The sequence below is a fragment of the Megascapheus bottae genome, chromosome 18, assembly GCF_031878675.1.
Source record: "Megascapheus bottae isolate mThoBot1 chromosome 18, mThoBot2.hap1, whole genome shotgun sequence".
Taxonomy (NCBI): Eukaryota; Metazoa; Chordata; class Mammalia; order Rodentia; family Geomyidae; genus Megascapheus; species Megascapheus bottae.
In genome coordinates this window covers 39,301,329-39,321,625 of record NC_143526.1, presented here as the reverse complement: position 1 = coordinate 39,321,625, position 20,297 = coordinate 39,301,329, and the positions used below count along the sequence as shown (strand labels likewise).

Sequence of the window (20,297 nt, the reverse complement as noted above, 5' to 3'; positions counted from 1 at the left end):
CCTGTGCTACTGCTGCTCTTTCTTTGGTGTCAAGTGCTTGATTGCATCAGGAGTTAAGTACTCTTACCACTAAGGTGCATTATCTAGCCCTAAAATTTCCTTATTTTAGTGTTCACAGCCATGTGTACATGAAAGAACACATGTGTAACCACAGCCCCCGGAGAAAGTCTAGCTTGGTCAGTTTCCACCTGACTCCTGTCAGTTACCTCTAGTCTAGAAACGAACTGTTGTGCTTTTTTTTTTTTTTTTTTTTCCAGTCCTGGGCTTGAGCTCATGGCCTGAGCACTGTCCTTGGACTTTCTCAAGGCTAGAGCTCTACCACTTGAGCCACAGCACCACTTCTGGCTTTTTGCTATGTATGTGGGGTACGGAGGAATTGAACCTGGGTCTTCGTGCATGCTAGGCAAGCCCTCTACCACTAGGCCAAACTCCCGGCCCCTTCTGCTTTTTGTGATCTTGGAATTTCCTGTAAACTGAGTCATAGACATTGTACTCTTTCTTGTTCAGTGCCTTGCCACACGAATGCTACCAGCATTCATCCGGGATGTCGGCCATCTGTTCCTTTTCATTACTGGGTGGTTTTCCTTTGCACCATGTCCTACAGTGCATGTGTTCACGTGGCTGATGGGGGCGGGTGTTGAGGGCACTTTTGCCTTTGGGTTGTTAGGAGAAGAGCTGCTGGGGGCTTTTGCACACTGTGGGCCCTGCTTTCCTGGGAACTGTGCCAGCTCCCTGCCTAGGTCAGTGCTCAGCTTTATAAAACATTTGGCCTAATTGTCCTTGCCAGTGACTGCACAGTTTTACAGGCGAGCATTCGAGCTGCTTCACAGCCTGGTTGATACTTAGCTTTTCTGTCTCTCTCATTTTGGCCATTCTGGAAGGTACAGTTTGCTAAGTGTAGTTTGCCCCTCTCCCCCAATCTTTTTGTTACTGGGTATTCTTTTATGTACCTGTATTCATTTTAATTTTTTTTTTTTTTTTTTTTTTTGCCAGTCCTGGGCTTGAGCTCAGGGCCTGAGCACTGTCCTTGGACTTTCTCAAGGCTAGAGCTCTACCACTTGAGCCTCAGCACCACTTCCAGCTTTTTTTTTCTATGTATATGGTCTTTGTGCATGCTAGGCAAGCACTCTACCACTAGGCCAAACTCCCGGCCTTCATTTTAATTTTTGTGGATAGTGATAGTCAATCTTTTGCTCCTTTCCAAAAACAATATGCTTTATGACTGTTGAATTGCAAAAGCTGTTTCTACTGGGGATAGTTCTCACTTTCCTGGACTTGGAGGATTAGTTGGCTCTTTTAGGCCAGCATGGAGGAGAATTTCCATTCAAACCTTGATTCTTAGCTTCTCCTACTCCCTCCCCACCCACAGCCTTCCCCATCTTCCTTCTGGTCAGTCAGATCTTCAATCTTTCAGTGTCCTCCCACTCTGGTCCTAGTCTCCTCTGCCCAGGAGTCCATGTATCCCTTTGGCCTTGATGGCTTCTCCTTTTCCTTCAGTCCCTGAGAGCCTTGTCTGCCCACCCAGGCCTGGGGACCTGCCCCCCGCCCCCGCCAAGGGTTCCCTGCTCAAGTCGGGTATTTATCACTCTCAGTGGGTACTGACCTCTTCCAAGGGCAGGCAGCTATCTTCTTGCACAGATTCTTACCTAGGGCTTAGGGAAGGCTTTGTGAATAGCTGAGAGTCTGCTTTAACATGCAACGTGTTAACCCCTCAGAGGCTGGAGGGGAGGAAGGAGCCTGGACACTGAGAGTTGTGTGGACAAGTTAAGTTCACGCAGGTCAAGCCCTGCCATAAGGAGTTTTCTAAGAAGCCACAATCTTAGGCTGTGTGTGTGTGTGTGGAGGGGGAGACAGAGAGAGACAGAGGGAGAGGAAGGGGGAGGTTGAGGGAGGGAGGAGAGAGGATTTTGACCAACTTTGGAGACTTAGAATTGGACCCAGAACTGGTGTTCACCTCATTGGCCATGCGTTGTCATGGAGACAGCACTGCTGATGTTGGCTTACTCCTGGTGAGCTGTGCCTTTCCTCAGTGTCCCCGCCAGCACCAGGCGGGTGTGGCAGAGCTGCTCTGTGTCACTTCCTCTCTGGGCTTGCAGTTGGGCTGTGTTTCTTTCTCATAGTGAGAGCCTGTAGACTGCTACAGCATTTCTCCAGTAGAAATCTCACTGTCTGAGCTGGGCACTGGTGGCTCACAACTGTAATCCTAGCTACTCAGGAGGCTGAAATGATAAGAGGATTGTAGTTCAGAGCCAGTCCAGACAGGAAAGTCCATGAAACTTTTTTTTTTTGGGGGGGGGTCATAGGGCTTGAACTCTGGGCCTGGGTGCTGTCCCTGAGCTCTTCAACTCAAGGATACCACCCTACCCTTGAGCCATAGCTCCACTTCCCATTTTCTAGTGATTAATTAAAGGTAAGAGTCTCACGGCTTTGTAGTGCCCGGGCTGGCTTTGAACCTAGATTCTCAGATCTCAGCCTCCTGAGTAGCTAGGATTACAGGCGTGAGCCACCATGCCTGGCTTAGTCCATGAGACTCCTGTCTTAAATTAATCACAGAAAAAACTGGATGTGGCACTGTGGTTCAAGTGGTAGATCTGAGGGACAGAACCCAGGCTGATTTCAAGCCCCAGGACTGGCAAAAACAACAACAACAACAAAATCCCTGGTCTGTAGAGAGGGCCTGCGGGTATCAGAGCTTCATCAGTTTTGATGGCTGAAGTCAATCATTTGAACCCATATTAGAAGCCAGAAACTTCTGGATTTTAGCCTTTTAAATTCTGAAAACAGGTTAACCAAGAAAACAAGTTATAAAGGGCATCAGTAGGTGTGTAGACCTAAGGTAGGGTGTTTCCATTAGAGCTGTCGCCATTAGAATTAGTTCTGATTTTTTTCTTTTTATTCTTCTGGTAAATATTATTTTATGTAATCAGAGCAGTTCTGTTTTCCCATTCTCTTAGGAAATCACAAGTTGACACAAATAGCGAAAGTCGTCATCAAAATCTGTGAGCACGAGGTATGTACATGGTTCCAGCCATCCTGGGAGGCCTGGTACCCGGGGCAGGAGCTGTGCCATCTCCTCATCCGTGGAGGGGTAAACAGCGCCCCATGTGGCAGCAGGGAGGTGTTGTAGACCCCTTCCCACAATTAGTATCCGCTAACGTCCCTGGCCCTATGCATGGTGGCATGGAGGCAGGGGCCCTTGTGTCCCCTTCCAGAGGTGGCTGGGTAGCAGTGAATGTGGGAATGGAGAAGTGCCAGCTTAGAAGGCAGCTTGGCCTGGAGTTGGTGAATGAGCTGTAAGCAGTGGCAGCAGTCTTCAGATCAAGCCACCCCCAGGTCCAAGGCCTTAGGCCTGGCTCTTCTTCCTCCAGGGGAAAGGACAGTTGCATGTAAGCTGCCGGGTGTTAGGCCCTGCCAGTATTTGGGGAAGAAGCATCATTACTGTGGGAACCGTGGAGGTTGTGTGCCTAGCCTGGTGGTTGCTCTGTCACTTTGGTCTGGAAGGCCATAGTGACACACAGGTTGCCATGGGGGGTTCCTCTCCATTGCCTTCTTGCTGTGAGGTTTCATCTTACCCTTCATAGCCAACAAACAGGCCGAGCGTGTAGTACACACCTGCCATTCCAGCAGGCCAGAGTGTCGCAAGTTCTAGGCTGCCCTGGGTAACATAGTCAGAACCTGTCTCTAAACATAGAGAAAAAGGAAAAGAAAACCAGCTCTCTGAATGGAAACCCCAAATGTTTGGAGCTATCATCAAGCATTTATTCAGGGCAGCCAGATGCAAGGCCTTCCTTCCAGGCAATGCGATCTAATACCCCTTTTCTTTCCAGATGAATGAAATTGAAGTATGTCCAGAATGTTATTTAGCTGCTTGCCAGAAACGAGACAACTGGTTTTGTGAGCCTTGTGTGAGTTGATTCTGCTTTCCTTATTTCATTTATTACTCCCCTGCGCCTTGGCCAGAAACCCTAAGACACCCCTCCAGAGCCGGGGAGGTGAAAATGTGGGTAAGTCCTGCAGATAAACACAGGCAGCCAGATGGAGTCCTGGCAGGATAGACTTCATGATCTGATGGTTTTGGTGCCCAGGTTAGCTGTCCTAGTGACGGAACTAGCTGCACTGGGAGTCAAAGTTGAGATCTTATCACTTTTACTGCCTCAGATCTCGGCCTGCTGAGTAGGTAGGATTTACAGGTATGAGCTGTCTGGCTCAACACAGTTTCTGTATTTTTTTCACGGATTCTTCTCAGTCTTCTCTTGGAAACTCCTTCCTGGTGGTGTCCAGGTGTCACAGCTGCCGCCTCCTAGCAGCTAGCCCTGCTTAGGGACTGATGTCTCGGTACTCGAGGTTCATATCACTTCCTGCCTGTTTGCACCAACCTCCCATAGCAAACTGCAACGTGGACCTCGGCACCTAACATATAAATCCGCCATCTTGTTTTTCTTCTTCTAGAGTAATCCACACCCATTGGTATGGGCAAAGCTGAAGGGGTTTCCATTCTGGCCTGCAAAAGCTCTGCGAGATAAAGATGGACAGGTGGATGCCCGATTCTTTGGACAGCATGACAGGTGGATGTTAAATCTTTGAACTTGTTCATACCTTCAGTTGACTCATTGGGACATATAGCTATTACTATTATCATCTTTTGTGTGCGTGTACATTCACGCGTTCACACCTGCTGGTGCTAGGATTTGAACTCAGGGCCTAGTGTTCTCACGAGGCTTATTTGCTCATGGTTGGTACTCTACTACTTAGAGCCATGCCTCTCTTATCTGGCAATTTGCCAGTAAGAGTCTGTTTAATTGGAGATGAAGTCTGGCTTTGAACATTATCCTCAGGTCTCAGCTTCCTGAGCTGCTGGGGTGACAGGCGTGAGCCACTGGCGCCAGGCATATTGGTAGCTGATACTGTTGTTTTTGTTTACCATTGTAATCTGCCAGCTGTGGATCGGGTAGTTGTAAAATATTTTCCTGTGCTGTGTTAAGTCCAATGTACAGGCTTTAATTTCTTCAGGTACATTAGAAAATAATCTTCCTGTAATGGTTGGGTTGATGAAAACTAGCGTGGAAATGAGTTCTGTGGTTAAGTGCTGCTAGACAAATATATATGTGTATATATATATGTGTGTGTGCGTGCGTTCGTGTGTGTGTGTGTGTGTGTGTGTGTGTGTGTGTATTACACCCCCCCCCCTTTTCCTGGAGTAAATTAAACCTGAGCAAATTGCTTTTCAAAATAATGCTTTCAGGGATCGGAAGTATTTTCCCAGCCTGCCAATAAATGAATCTCTTGCCATTATGCAAAGCAGTTCCCTCCTGTTCCCTTTTCTCTGTAGCAAAAATGGCGAATTATAAGGAGATCCTGTTTTGACAGGCATAAGTCCCCCACCCCCTGCCTTCTGCCCACCCCTCTGCTCCAGCTAATAGCAGCTCCCTTACAGGCAGGCAAAGTCCCTGGTGCCTGCACACTGACATACTCCACCCCCACCCCTCCAAGCAAGTTCTATTTAATTAGGTGAGACTCTTTCAAAGCCTCACACACATCCCCTCCCCTGGAAGCAGTTAGAGCACACAAGTGCCACAGGGTACTATTTAAATACATAAAGTAAAATTATATACTAACTCAGAATAAATAAACAGGAAATACAGTTTATATTTTAAAGTAAAACCAGCATCTGAAATAGCACTTCGTTAGATTTTGCTTGAGATTTTCCAGACGAGCCAGATGCTGGGAGCTCACGCCTGTCACCCTGGAGACTCAGGAGCCTGGGATCTGAGGATTGAGGTTCAATGCCAGCCTGAGCAAGAAAGTCCATGACTCTTAGCTCTAATCGGTTTTTTTAAAAAGACAAAGAAGTTAGAGGTGTGGCTCAAGTGGCAGAGTGCCAACGCTGAGTAAAAAAGCTAAGGGACAGTGTCTAGGTCCTGAGTTCAAGTCCTAGTACTAGCACAAACTACTCATTTGGTGATGCTCAGCCTGAGGCATTACCAGGGCTGTGGAAGCAGATGGACTTGCTCTGCCCCTCAGGAGGTGCCACTGGGCCTTGCCATGGGCCGATACCTGGGTAGAGTGAGGTGGCAAACCCGGAGCCCTTTGCTCTCTGGGCCATGATGGGAGAAGATGGTGGGAGACGGGACTAAAGGGTGTGCAGTTATATTTTTCTTTCTGTGCTTGTTTGTGTGCGTGTGTGTGTGTTTGCCTGAGAGAAAGAGACCGGGTAATAGGGCTTGAACCTCAGGCCTGGGTACCGTCCTTGAGCTTTTTCACTCAATGTTGTTGCTTTCCCACTTGACCCACCCCTTCACTTCCTGGCTTTTTGGTGGATATTTGAAGAGTCTCCCAGAACTTTCCTCTCCTGACTAGCTTCAAACTGTGATCCTCTGATCTCAGACTCCCTAGTAGCTAGGATTACAAGTGTGAGTCACTGAAAGCTGGGCCTGGGTGCTGTCCCCGCTGTCCCCAAGCTTCTTTTGCTCAAGGCAAGTGCTCTACTATTTGAGCCACAGAGCCTCTTCTGGCTTTTTTGAGTAATTTATCAGAGATAAGAGTCTCGTGGACTTTCCTGCCCCAGCTATCTTGGAACCCTGATCCTCAGATCTCAGCCTCCTGAGTAGCTAAGATTACAGGTGTGAGTCACTAGCCCCTGGCTTGATTCTTACTCTGTAGGGTAGCACAGTGCAGACGCCTGCCCACATGGAGACGCTGGGGTAGGGGTGTGGCTGAAGGGGTAGGGGTGTGGCTGAAGTGGTATGGTGTTTGCTTCGCTTGCAGAATCATGATGGATTTCAACTCCAGTACTACAAAACACAAATTACAGACCAAACCAAACACTAGTTAATCTTTGGTTTGGCCAGGAACTAGAGGAAGCCAGAGTTTCCTGTTCACTTGAGTTCCTCTTTCAGTCTGTAGAGTTGTCTGTTTTCTTAAGGGTGAACCCTTTTGGGTTCATTTGGGGTGCAAGGGCCCGTTGCAAAAGCTGGTTAGGGTAGGCCACAGCGAGGCGCTGTCAGCACTTAGAGGACACCCGTATCCACCACTGGTGGCTGGGTGAGGCAGAGGCTGCGGGAGAGCCAATATGCGCATGCGTCCTTGCTTCCTAAGAGGCAGATTGAGTCGACATGTGCATGCATCCTGCCTCCCCAAAAGCCAGGTTGTGAGTGAGCCAGTATGCCTCTGCCTCCAGTGTGCGCATGCGTCCTGCCTCCTGAGTGGTCCACTGTTGCCCGTGACAGCCTGACCCCCTCAGGACACTTAGTCCCTCTCTTAAACCCAGAGCCTAGGTTACTGCCCTGTCCTTTTCTGAGAGGCAGTACTCGTGTTTCTGACCAGGTCAAGGCAGTCGTCAGGCTGGTCACCCTGAGTGTGTCTGGGCAGGCATGTTCTGAATGGCCTTTTGTCTTTTAAAAATAAATAGTTTACCCCCCCCCTTTTTTCTTGCTTTTTTGTTTTTCTGTTTTATTGGACACATGGCACACAGTTATGTAAAAATACAGTTCCTGTATAATAGTTCTATGTGCCGGGGAACTTGACCAAGAAGTCTGACATTTCTCCCAGTATGCATTGTGTAGAGACTGTTTCTGGCACACCGTTTTTAATATTCTGTTCATTCGTGTAAGTGTGATTTGCGGGGTGTGGGGTGGAGGAGACATATATCATGGGAAGAAGAGACTGCTTTTGTAGTTTTTGGTCCTGAGGTTCAACTTAAGGCCTGGGTTACTCAAGACTAGAGCTGTACCACTTGAGCCACACCTCTACTTCTGGCCTTTTTGGTAGTGAATTGCAGATATGAGCCTCATAGACTCTCCTGCCTGGGCTGGCTTTGAACCACAATCCTGAGATCTCAGCTTTCTGAGTAGCTAGGTTCACAGGCATGAGCCACCAGCTCCTGGCTAGAGACTGATTTTTATCTTGGCTTTAAAAGAAAACTGAAGCCCCGAGAGGTCAATGCATTGGCCAGGATCCCCCAGGTGGCTGGGGTGGACTCAGGAAGGTTTAGCTGAGGCAGGGTGCTTCTAGCTAGACTCTGTGCAGAGTTGTTGCAGTGGGTCTGCCCCTCCCAGACCTTACACAGTAAGGTAAGTCTTAATATCCCTTTTAATATTTCCCAAGCCTGCTCTAAGCAAGGGAAATGCCAACGCCCCATTCAGGACACTTCAGAACCTGGGAGGAAGTAAGTGTGCTTTGAGGCAAGCAGAGCCTGGGTGAGCCTCGGCCACAGGGCTGGCCACTGGCCGGGAAGCTGGTGTCTGGGCTGGCACTGGCCTGAATCCTTCTCCCCTACCCCACCACACACACACTTTCTTCGGTTGAGGGCCATCCTCACTTGAGATGTCACTGCCGGCTCAGTCCCGGGTCACAGGCTGTCCACCCGGATTGCTCACCTCCAGGATTCAGAGTCAGTGGGCCCTGGCTCCACCTCCTTTCTCACCTGGAGGAGAAGGGTGCCAAATCTTCAGGTCTTGGCAGATGGCCACCTTGGAGGTGCATGAGATTGCTGGCTTGGGGACTCAAAAGAATAGCCAGCGATTTCCACGATGTTTATGTGCAATCAGCCAGTCTCCATCCTGACTTCCTCCCTGAGATCACACCTTATTTCTTATGAAAAGCAAGAATGTAATGGCAGCAGTTGAAGAGGGTTAAGGTCACAGAAGAAGCCTGCCATTGCTCGAGAACACGAAAAACTGGGAGGACTGGGTCCAGACCCCCACCTGGCCACACTGGACTGCAACTGACATCGCTCCAGCTCCCTTGATGTCTGTCTTCTCTGCTTCTCCCCCCTCACACACCTTTCTTCCCCCACTGGCTTCAGTGTGTCCCCTGAAATCTGGGGGTCCACTGGGAAAAGCATGTTTCTGGCAGATTCTAGCAGCAAACTAGGGGCAGGCTGGTGAACCGGAAGTGTTGGCATCCTTAGGTGTCGATGTCTCTTATTGGCTCCAACACTGTGGTATCCCCACCCCTCCCACAGTCATACTGGCTTCTGATTCTCAAGAAGCAGCAGCTGGCCTTCTGCCCACTGCTCTGTGCAGATCTGATGGGAGGTGTAGGGTACTGACAGGAGGAAAACTAAAGGCTGCTTCATGAATGATCCCAAATTCAAGAGTTGGAGCTGCATGGTTCAAGCGCTAGAGAGCTGTCTTGTAAGCACAGAACCCTGGGTTCAAGCCAAAACAAAATGGAAGACACCCTGCTGGGTGTGGTGGCACATGGCTGTAATCTCAGCAGGCTGAGACAGGAGGATGGAGAGAAGAGGTCAGCCTGGCTACATCGTGAATCCTTATCACAAAACAGACAAATCAGACCAAAGCATCTCAGAAAACAAATGCTCTTGTTAGAAGTGGGCTTGTGCAGCTTCCTTCCGGCCCCGTTTCAGTGAGCAGAGAACCCTGTGTCTGTGTGTCCCTTAGTGAGTTCTGGGGGGCAGTTCTATCCTTGGGTTTGTAGAGGGTACAGATCAGGGACTTTTATTCTCTTCTGGCTGAGAATCAGAGGCATTTTTGTGCTCTTCCTGGATTAACATAACCGGGCCTGTGGCATTTTTCGCATCTTCACTTAGTTCTGCTGCTCATGCTATTTCCTTATGGCAAGAACACATTTGTTAAGTGGGTTATATATAATTAATCACTCAAACCAAGTCACTTATTTAAAGATGATATGCAGTGGAAAATCTTACATGAAGAAAAGGAAAAAAAAATGAAGCGAGGTACCAGTGGCTCCTGTCTGTATTCCCATCTGCTCAGGAGATTGAGATCTGAGATAGTGGCTCTGTCGGCCTGGACAGGAAAGTGCATGAGATTTTTTTTTTTTCTTTTTCTAATTCAATTTTTTTTCTCATTTTATTTTTTATTATCAAGATAATGTATGGGGGGGGGTTACAGTTACTTTTGCCAGATAGTAGGTACATTATTTCTCACACATTGATACCCCTTCTTATGTTTTGGACCCCATTTCCCTTCCTCTTCCCCCTCCCTCTTCCCCCTCCCAGTTCATGAGATTCTTATCTCCAGTTAACCACTAAGTAGAATTGGAGCTGTTGGTCAAGTGGTAGAGTGTCAGTCTTGAGTGAAAAAGCTAAGGGAGAAGGAAAGGCCCTAAATTCAAGCCCAAGAACCAGTACATGCATGCGTGCGTGTACACACACACACACACACACACACACACACACGCACACACACACACACACACACCCATCTTGGAAATGAGAGTTGACTTGACTTTCTTTTGCTCCTCTAGGGCCTGGGTTCCAATCAATAATTGCTACCTCATGTCTAAAGAAATTCCTTTTTCTGTGAAAAAGACTAAAAGCATTTTCAACAGCGCCATGCAGGAGATGGAAGTTTACGTGGACAATATCCGCCGGAAGTTTGGGGTCTTTAATTACTCTCCCTTCAGGACGCCCTACACGCCCAACAGCCAGTACCAAATGCTGCTGGACCCCAGCAACCCCGGCGCGGGCACCGCCAAGCTCGACAAGCAAGACAAGGTCAAGCTCAACTTCGACATGACAGCCTCGCCCAAGATCCTGATGGGCAAAGCCATGCTGAGCGGGGCCCCGGGCCGACGCATCTCACTGTCCGACATGCCCAGATCCCCCATGAGCACCAACTCCTCCGTGCACACGGGCTCCGACGTGGAGCCCGACGCCGAGAAGAAGGCCACGTCCAGCCATTTCAGCGCCAGCGAGGAGTCCATGGACTTCCTGGATAAGAGTACAGGTCAGTGGGGCAGGGCAGAGGCGGCCTAGACCCAGGTGGCGACCCCTGGTGTCACCTCGGTGGGGTCTGAGCTGGCGAGCGCATACAGATGGGTGGTGAAGGTTCCGTCTTTCTGTTTTATTTTATGCTTTGCCATGTCTCATTACCTACTTGGATTGTTCTTGGCTGAAGGAAATGTGTAGATCCATGGGTTTATGTCACTTGTAGTGTTTTTTTTTCCCTTCATTTTCATGAAATTAGGATGGAAATGGTGGTTCCCCCCCCCCCCAAAAAAAAAAGGGGAAAGAAAAACAACCAAAACCCATGGCTTTATAAGCTATGGCAGTACACCCAATGTATTTAGTTTAGCTTTGTTGATTGTTTGAAGCCTGGATCTCAAACAAGCGTCGTTTGCTTGGCTGGTGTTCTACCACTTGAACCATACACTTTCACACTTTTTTGTTGTTGTTGTCTAGGCTGGCCTTGTACCTTTATCCTCTGGATCTCAACCTCCTGAGTAGCTAGAATTACGGATACAACCCACCAGTATCATCTGGCTTAATTTTCCTTTCTAGCTTGCCCGAAGAGGCAGGAAAGGAAAAGGCTAAGGGTCTTAACCTCTTCCTCAGCCATTTATATATTTATTTGTTGCTTTAGATGAGATGTTACAGAGCTGTGCTTCAGTTCTAGTCAGTGTCCCTGTTACATATGTCATTGGGATGTTTTGTGAGAGTTAAGAGCAGCCATGTAGTATAAGATGAGGCGGTATTCAGAGCCATTTCATTAATTTTTGTATTTGCTTCAGTTCGTCTTATTTTTATGCCCAAACTGGAGCCTTGAACTTGGGGTCTTGAGCTCTCCCCTTGGTTTTTTTTCCTTCCTTCCAAGACTGGCGCTCTACTACTTGAGCCACACTTCCCCTCATGCTTTTTGCTGGTTAATAGGGGATACAGTCTTTTGGATTTGTCGGTCCAGGCTGGCTCGGAATCAGGATCTTCAGATCTCAACCTCCTGATCGTGGATGGGAGCTATACCAGACACCTGCCTGAGAATTGTTTTGTTCTTACAAATTGGGACCCACAGTGGCTGCCTGAATTCCACTAAACTCAGCGGGCAGACACTGAAATGTGTTGATTCATGCGTGTTCCATGCCTTTTGGATCCCCTCTCCCTCACTCAAAGCTCCCTCATTAGCTTGTGGGTCCATATTGGTCCATCCCTCTCTATAGAGCGGTGCTGACCCATGGATCTCCTGGAAGGCCTCTATGTGAGGGAGGAGCCCAGCCCAGGCCCAGGCCCATCCTGGGTCCTGGCCTTCCCCCAGCACCCCCACTCTGCTGCCCTCTATTGGTAACAGTGGTGTTAGCACTTCATAGAAGGAGAAGCGGGGCTGTACTAAAAAAAATCCCACGGCGCACCAATTCCTGGAGGAGAGGTGGTCTCAGGTGAGACTGCACAGGTAGTGTCCCACCATGCAAAGTTTTGAGGGTGGCAGTGTGAACTACACATGCGAATTAGTGAAAAGCAGGCTTAGAACCTTCCCTTCCTGCACTCCAGCAGCTCAGTTCTCACTGCAGTCTCACTGCAGCTCTGCCCTCTGCAGAATGGAATTTAGCTTCTGCAAAGTTCCTTGCTCTTAGAACTTGTTCGAGCAGTCCTGCTGCTGTCCTGCATGGCTGATGGTTGAAGAAGTTCTGTTCTCCCCTAATCGGGGCTCTGGGCTGGCAGAGAATCCTCCCCCACCCACCTACTGGTGACTGGTGTCCCTGAGCTCTTTAGCTCGAGGCTACTGCCCTACCCTTGAGCCAAGCACCACTTCCTATGTTTTGTGTTTGTTTTTTCTCTAGAGGTTAATTAGAGATAAGAATCTCTGGTCCAGGCGGGGAGTTTGGCCTAGTGGTAGAGTGCATGCACAAAGACCCGGGTTCGATTCCTCGGTACCCCACATACATAGCAAAAAGCCGAAAGTGGTGCTGAGGCTCAAGTGGCAGAGTGCTAGCCTTGAGACAGTCCAAGGACAGTGCACAAGCTCTGAGCCCAAGACCAGGACTGGCAAAAAAAGAAAAAAGAATCTTTGGTCCTTTTGTTCCTGAACTGGCTTTGAACTTTGATCCTCAGATCTCAGCCTCCTGAGTAGCTAGGATTACAGGCATGAGCCACTGTTGGGCAGTGTAAAAATCTTGATTAAACTATTTGACTTCAAAGGCAATTAGTTCTTCCTCTGGGTGAGATTTATGGCTTTATGAAAGGATTGGCGTGCGTTTCAAAGTTTAATTGAAACAAGCATTTCCGATGTTGGTCTGCTTTTGCAAATGCCTCACATGGTTTAGAACAGGGACTCTGAGCCTGGCACTCGACATCTGGGCAGGGTAACTCCCCCGTGGGCCTCTGTGGGTGGGCGCGTGGGACACAGAGCAGCTTCTCCAGACTTCACCCACCCTGCGCCAACAGCAGCCGCAGCATACACAGCTGGGACTGGCGACAATGCCTCTAGGCATTGCCTGCTTTTCCTGGAGTGGCCTGCCAGGAACCTGAGGATCATGGTTCAAAGTCAGCCTAGACACTAAAGACCAGAAGACTCTTACCTCCAACTAATCACTAGAAAATGGGAAGTGGGACTGTGGCTCAATGGTAGGGCAGTACCCTTGAGCTACCGAGCTCAGGGACAATGCCCAGGCCCATCAAGCCCCATGAGCCACAGTAAATAAATTGTTTTCTTCAAGTAGTTGGAGAAAGGAGTTACAGTTCAGCAGAGCAGTTTATGTATTCAGTACCCCTTGAGCAGTATCGTCCCTTTCAACATCCTCACCTAGCCTCCCGTCCACCCGCTCCTCTTGAATGCTAGCCCTGACGATGTGATTCTAATTACTGAGCACCCATCTTTTAGATTTCTTCAGTCTTCATGTTCAATTTTACATCATTTTTATCTCTTCAAATACAGAATATTCAAGAAGAAGAAATGTCCTAGAAGAAACAATACTTTCATTTTTTTGCCAGTCCTAGGCTCAAGCTCAGAGCCTGAGCACTGTCCTTGGACTTTCTCAAGGCTAGAGCTCTACCACTTGAGCCTCAGCACCACTTCCAGCTTTTTTCTATGTTTGTGGTACCAAGAAATCAAACCCGGGTCTTCGTGCATGCTAGGCAAGCACTTTAACCACTAGGCCAAATTCCTGGCCCTTAGAAGAAACAATACTTTTTAGAGGTTGCCTGTGGCTTTGGATCTTTCAGTCGATCCCCAGGGGGATTCTGGGTGTCTGGCTGTCCCCTCAGGCTTTGTCTACGACTTTTCTTCCTGCCTTTCCTGCAGCAGTGTGCAGAGAGAGACCTTCTCCCCTCCCAGTTGGCTTTGCTAGTTGGCTCCAGAGCATGCTAGAAAGGCCCCGTCTTCGGTCTGCCCACCGAGTTCATTCTGTGGGTATTTTTAGCTCCTGAGTTGGGTGAATTATTTAAGACACACTCGTAGGAGAGGTTTGCTTGGCAGTATGTCTTGAATGATGTCCTGCGTGGGCCTGTTTCCTTGTGGAACAAGCATTGTGGGGCTGTGTGTTCGGGTTCCTTGGTGGGAATAGGGACAGGACTGCTACCACCAGGACCCACAGGCAAGTTCTGTGCCAGGCAGTCTCTGGTGGTTTATCACACTCTGTTTTTCATCCTGGGTCCTAAACTCAGGAGTTGGGGTTGGGCTCTGTCGCTGAAAGGTAGCACTCTACCACTAGAGCCACCTCTTCTCCAGCATTTATTTATTTACTTATTTGCCAGTACTGGGCCTTGAACTCAGGGCCTTGTGCTTTCTCAAGGATAGAGTTCTACCACTTGAGCCACAGCACCACTTCCAATTTTTTCTATGTATGTGGTACCAAGGAATTGAACTGGGGTCTTCATACATGCGAGGCAAGCACTCTACCACTAGGCCAAACTCCCTGCCCTTAATTTTTTTTTTTTTAATTTGTCTTTTTTTTTTTTTCTTTTTTCTGCCAGTCGTGGGGTTTGAACTTAGAGCCTGTGCATTGTCCCTCAGCCTTCCTGTGCTCACTTGAGCCACAGCTACACTTCTGGCTTTTTCTGTTTATGTGGTACTGAGGGATCGAACCCAGGGTTTCATGGATGCTAGGCACACACTCTACCTCTAAAGCACATTCCCATCCCCATCTCTTCCAGCGTTTTGATGGTTCATTGGAGATGGAAGTCTCATGGGCTTCCTGCCCAGGTCTCAGCCTCCGGAGTAGCTAGGATTCCAGGTGTGATTCTTTCTGATGTTAGTTGAGCATGTGCTTAGCTCCATTGGACAAGCGTTGACCTGTCCTCACTCACACCAGGACTGTGCATTCCTGTGGAAACTTCTCAATGGAACAACAGTGGTGGCACTTACGTTCAGAGAACTTCGTCCTGAGGCTGTCCTGGGCTTTGTGGGGCATTTACCGGCATGGACAGTCACTTCGCAGTGGCTTAGGGCAGGGTTGGCACTGAGCTGATTGCCCCTGGCTCCAATGGTGAAACCCACAGTTCGAAGTTCATCCGGGGAGGTAGCCATGAGCTGCACTCAGGCACGGTGGCCCTGTCACCACCACGCATGGAGCTCCTTCACAGCTCTTGCTCTGATCCCACGGGTAGAGAAGCTGTCCACATCTTCCTGTCTGGTCCTGATGCCAGGTGGGAGCTGAGGAGGGTCCTGGGGGGAATTGAACCCCTCGGCTCTCATTCTGAGCATCCCCATTTGCCAAGGGAGGAAACAGAGGCACCTTGGGGGAACCCTGTGGCCCTCCTCCCTTTGTCCTTGCTGCATCCATTGGACCCAGATCACCTCAGATCCCTGTCCTCCTCCCTCCTCCCCCCCTCCCAGCCCCCAGCTCAGGCCAGCTGGCAGTTCTCTTTCGAGTTAGGACTTCAGCCCAAGCTGGCTTTATTTAAAAGGGCCTGGAGGTGTGAGCAGGGCAGCCTGTTACTGTGTTCCCTTGAGGGCCACAGACATGATTCAAGAGTCCTTAGGAGGCTCCACAATGCTGGTTTGATCAAATAAAGGCTTTGGTCTCCATTCTCCTCATCCTTTTCCATGGAGAGGAAGCTACGTGTAAACCCCTGGGATGGGGGACCATTCTGGATGGAGGATCCGTGTCTCGCTCTCACCATCTGGTGGTGAGTCTGACTTCCTGCAGCCTTAGGAGCCTTTGCACTGGAGGCTGGAGGCCGTCCAGGGTTCAGGCTGGTCCCCAGCAGGTGCCGGCGTGAGGGCAGCTTGTTCTCTTCCCGTCCACAGATGACAGGCCTTTTTCTGAGCGCCACATCTGGAGTGTGGTGTTCTGCTTCCATCGCTGTTTATTCTGAGATTTACACCCGTGCGTGGGCCAAAACAATTTCAGTGGGAGCTTAGCCGATTTGTCTCAGTGCTTTGGGTTGCATCAAATAACCAGGAGGCTGATGGCTTGGGGCTTTAACAGTTTCACATTGGGAAAGAAACATTTTTCTGGAAAGAAATGGCCAGCCCTTCCTGGCCCACCTGTCCATGAGGCGGCGATGTGTTCGCCCAGGTGGAATGAATTTACACCTCACACCTGCCCTCCGCTCCTCATCCAAGCCCACGCCTGGCCGTGTTTCTTGTGTATTGCTTTGTAAAGTTGGCGTCTTAACAGTTCTACACTTTCTTTTCAGCTTCTCCAACCTCCACAAAGACAGGCCAAGTGGGGAACCTGTCGGAGAGCCCCAAACCTTTCTCTCCCCAAGCGTCGGCGTCCGTCCCAGCGAAGGTGGAGAGGCCATGCACCACAGGAAGCATCCTGAATCTTAACCTCGGTCAGTGGCTTTGTTTTTGTGAGTCCTGGGGCTGCTAGAACTCACTCAGGGCTTGGCGCTGTCCCTGAGCCTCTCTGTACTCAAGACTAGCGCTCGACCACTTGAGCTGCATCTCCACTTCTGGCCTTTTCTGAGTAGTTTACAGGAGATAGGAGTCTCCCAGACATTCCTTCCTCGGCTGGTCTTGAACTGTGATCCTCAGATCTATAGCCTCCCGAGTAGCTAGGATGACATCGTGAACCACTGGCACCTGGAACTGTTTCTGCAGGTTCTGGTGTCCTCAATTTTTTTTTTTATGGTTCTTGAACTTTGAACTCTAACGTGTGCAGAAGATATCAAAGATATAAGTGATGCAGGAGAAGGATTCATGGAGCAGGAGCAGGGTGTAGGGATTTGGCCCAAAAAGTCATTGCAATTTAGGTCAAGGTTGACAAGATGACTGCCCTTGATCTCTGAAACCTTGCTCTCCAGTGCATCACAGAGGAGTTTCTTGAACTTCTATCTCTTTTTTTTGTCAGTAGTGGGGTTTGTACTCTGGGCCTGGGTGCTGTCCCTGAGCTCTTTTGCTCAAGGCTAATGCTCCACCATTTTGAGCCACGCACTACTTCCGGTTTTCTGGTGATTAATTAGAAATAAGAGTCTCACAGACTCTTTTCAGCCCCTGCTGGCTTTCATCCATGATCCTCAGATCTCAGGGCCCCCTTAGTAGCTAGGATTACAAGCATAAGCCAACAGTGTCCAGCTGCCTCATCTTTTTTATGCTCAGTTTAGTCAAGTATATGGTTTCCCTAATTCTCTTCATTTCTGTGTGTGCGTGTCCTGGGGCTTGAACTCGGGGCCTGGGCACTGTCCCTTACCTTTTTCACTTAAGGCTGGTGTTCTACCAGTTGAGCCACAGCTCAGTTGGGTAAGGAGAAGGGGGTAGAGGGAAGGAGAGAAGGAGGGAGGGAGGGGTAGCTGGGGAAGGACTGGACAGGGGAGTGGTGGATGGACGAATGGAGGAGGAGTAGATGGTGTTAAGTGGCTGAAGGAGGATGAACAGTAGAGGTGCAGCTCAGTCGGTGCAGCTCCAGTTCACAGTGGTTCATGGAGGGGGGACCCAATTTGCTGCCTCGGGAACATTCATTCCTCCCCTCCCCCAATCTGCTTTCCTTTTCTCGGGTGCCTCCTGCCTGCAGGCTTCCTGTGTGGCTTGGAGGCAGTCTGCCCTCATGATGACATTTTCTCTCTGCCAGGCATGCTGGCAAGAATAGTACTGCTCCCCACCAGGCGGGCACCCAGCACCTTGTGTGCATCTGGGTGACGCCTGGGGAAGGGGACATTCTTGGGCTTGTGTTGGCGGGTACCCTTGGCAGTGGGGGGCTTGGGGAAGCTGAGGGTCCCTGTCTGAGACCCCCCAAGGGCACGTTGGGTTCCAGGTCTGAAGAAAAGCTTTGGGCATTCAGAAGATCTGCTAGGTCTCCAGGCACATGCTAGAGACTGAGCAAATGCGCTCCTGTGCCCGTGTCCTGGGGCAGTAGAGCAGCAGAAGGGGTGAGAAGGAATCAGGAAGTGGAAGCTCACTGACCCTCGAATCAATCCCTGCTGATCACACTGTTGGCACAAGTGAGGTGGGGGGGGCATGCTTCTTACCTGGGGACACCCATCAGTCCCCTAGCTTATATACAGGGCCAATCCTCTTAAGCATTGCCATTTTCCAGATGGAACATGCACACGTGTGCACACACGCACACATGCACAGACAGGCCAAAGGTCTCCCTTGCATCTTCCCTCCCTCTGTTCCTCATTTGAACCTGGACTGGGTCAACTGAGAGCAAAATCAAGCCTCTGTTGCCTGATAGGCAGGCAGCCAGCCTGGCCTAGTTGTGGTCCCTGTGCCTCTCCAGGCCTGGGCAAACTGTCGCTCCACCTCTGGCCAGCAGGTGTCGCTGTGGCTGCTGGTTTGCAGAATGAGTCACACAGCCTTTGGCCGTGGGAAGCCCTTAGGGATCCTGGAGTACCAGGCTGGCCTGTCTACTCTCCCCCGGAAGCTATCTAGCTGTCCAGGGCAGACCACCATCCTCCAGGGCCCCTGCATCGGCGGAGGGCAGGTCTATTGCGGCTTTGCCTGGCAGAAGCTGGGTGTTGAGCGTGGGCTGCCCCCAGCACCTGCTCTGAACCTGTCCGGTGCCTTGCAGATCGCAGCAAAGCGGAGATGGATCTGAAGGAGCTGAGCGAGGCGGTGCAGCAGGCGGCTCCCGTCCCCCTCATCTCGCCTAAGCGGCAGATCCGAAGCCGCTTCCAGCTGAACCTGGACAAGACCATTGAGAGCTGCAAGGCACAGCTGGGTATGTGTGCCAAGGCCCCTTGCAAGCACTGCTTCTCCCTGTCGGCGGGGCTGGGGCCCTCGCCAAAGCAGGGCTGTACCAGTTAACACATCTTCAGTTTGGTTTCTTTTTGTTGTTGTTGTTTCAAGACCAGGACTCGAACTCTACACTTGACATGTTCAACCATTGGCTAGTGCTCTGCCCACTGAGCCACACCTCCAGCTCCAAACTATTGTGTTTTGTGTGTGTGTTGTGGGGCTTAAACTCTGGGCCTAGGCCCTGTCCCCGAGCTCTTCAGCTTAAGGCTAGTGCTCTAACCCTGAACCACAATGTCACTTCCGGTTTTCCGGTGGTTAATTGGAGATGAGTCTCAGTCTTTTGTGCCCAGGCTGGTTTTGAACCGTGATCCTCAGGTCTCAACCTCCTGAGTAGCTAGGATTACAGGCGTGAGCCACCAGCACCTGGCCAAACAGTGTCTTTATGGTAGCATTCCTGCTCTTTCTTTTGAGATTGTGGACCTAACAGGCTGGCTTTCCTTTCAACTTGCAGGCATCAACGAGATCTCGGAGGATGTGTACACGGCTGTAGAGCCTAGCGACTCTGAGGACTCGGAGAAGTCAGATAGCAGCGACAGCGAGTACCTTAGCGAAGACGACCAGAAGTCCAAGACGGAGCCCGAAGAGCCAGATGACAAGGAGGTGGCCCAGCTGGACAAAGAGCCGGCCTCTGCCAAGAAGAAGCCCAAAGCCAGCAACCCGGGAGAGGTCAAGGAGGAGGTGAAAAGCGCCTCGCCACTGGGTGAGAAGGCAGAGGCCGGGGTGCCAAAGGACAAGGCTAGCCCCGAGTCCCCCAAGGAGCTTGCAGACAAAGCCAAGCCATCGCCTGCGCCCGCCAAGGAGAAACCGAAGGGCAAAGAAGAGACAGATTCCCCGACGCTGCACCTGGGCTTAGACTCCGACTCTGAGAGCGAGCTTGTCATAGACCTGGGTGATGAGCATTCTGGGCGGGAGGGTCGGAAAAACAAGAAGGAGCCCAAGGAGCCCTCCCCGAAGCAGGACGGTAAGTGGGCATGGCCCTTTGCTGGCTGGCATTGGGCCCAGAATACCTCTGTGTTGTGGGATCAGTGAGCTGTGGGGCCCCCAACCCCCAGTCATTCAGAGCCGGGCTGGGGTCACTGCTCAGCTTCCTACCTGGTGACAGAATAGGTCCAGGCCAGGCTTCTGCCTGGCTCCTCTCACTCAGTCCCAGGCCCGGTGGATGGTGTGTGCACGGCAGGTACTTCTAGTCAGTTGATTGGAGTCTGAGCTGTTGCTCTTCTCATGTGTTCCCTCCTTTCCTTCTATTGTTTTGATGGTGGTCAGGTGTGTACAGATCAAAGGTCTACCATGTCTCTGTGCTCTCTGGAGGTTGGCTACCAGGTGGGTGGTGTCAGGATGCCCCAGAGTACTGTTTTTGAGTACTGTTGGCCCTGCAGGATTGTGACTTGGGAGCCTCGGGGTCCTCCGACCACTAGGGGG

General features: G+C 50.3%; 1 protein-coding gene across 15 annotated transcripts in view; it reads left to right on the top strand.

Moving 5' to 3' along the window:
* Positions 1 to 20,297, top strand: part of Zmynd8 (zinc finger MYND-type containing 8) — a 77,755-nt gene that overhangs the window by 40,981 nt on the left and 16,477 nt on the right. For all 15 annotated transcript variants that reach the window (XM_090352477.1, XM_090352475.1, XM_090352478.1 and 12 more), the window contains 7 exons: positions 2,955 to 3,010; positions 3,828 to 3,905; positions 4,450 to 4,565; positions 10,228 to 10,709; positions 16,334 to 16,474; positions 18,652 to 18,801; positions 19,330 to 19,839. In XM_090352477.1, the coding sequence (XP_090208603.1) occupies positions 2,955 to 3,010; positions 3,828 to 3,905; positions 4,450 to 4,565; positions 10,228 to 10,709; positions 16,334 to 16,474; positions 18,652 to 18,801; positions 19,330 to 19,839 (1,533 nt within the window). The remainder of the gene's footprint in view (positions 1 to 2,954; positions 3,011 to 3,827; positions 3,906 to 4,449; positions 4,566 to 10,227; positions 10,710 to 16,333; positions 16,475 to 18,651; positions 18,802 to 19,329; positions 19,840 to 20,297) is intronic.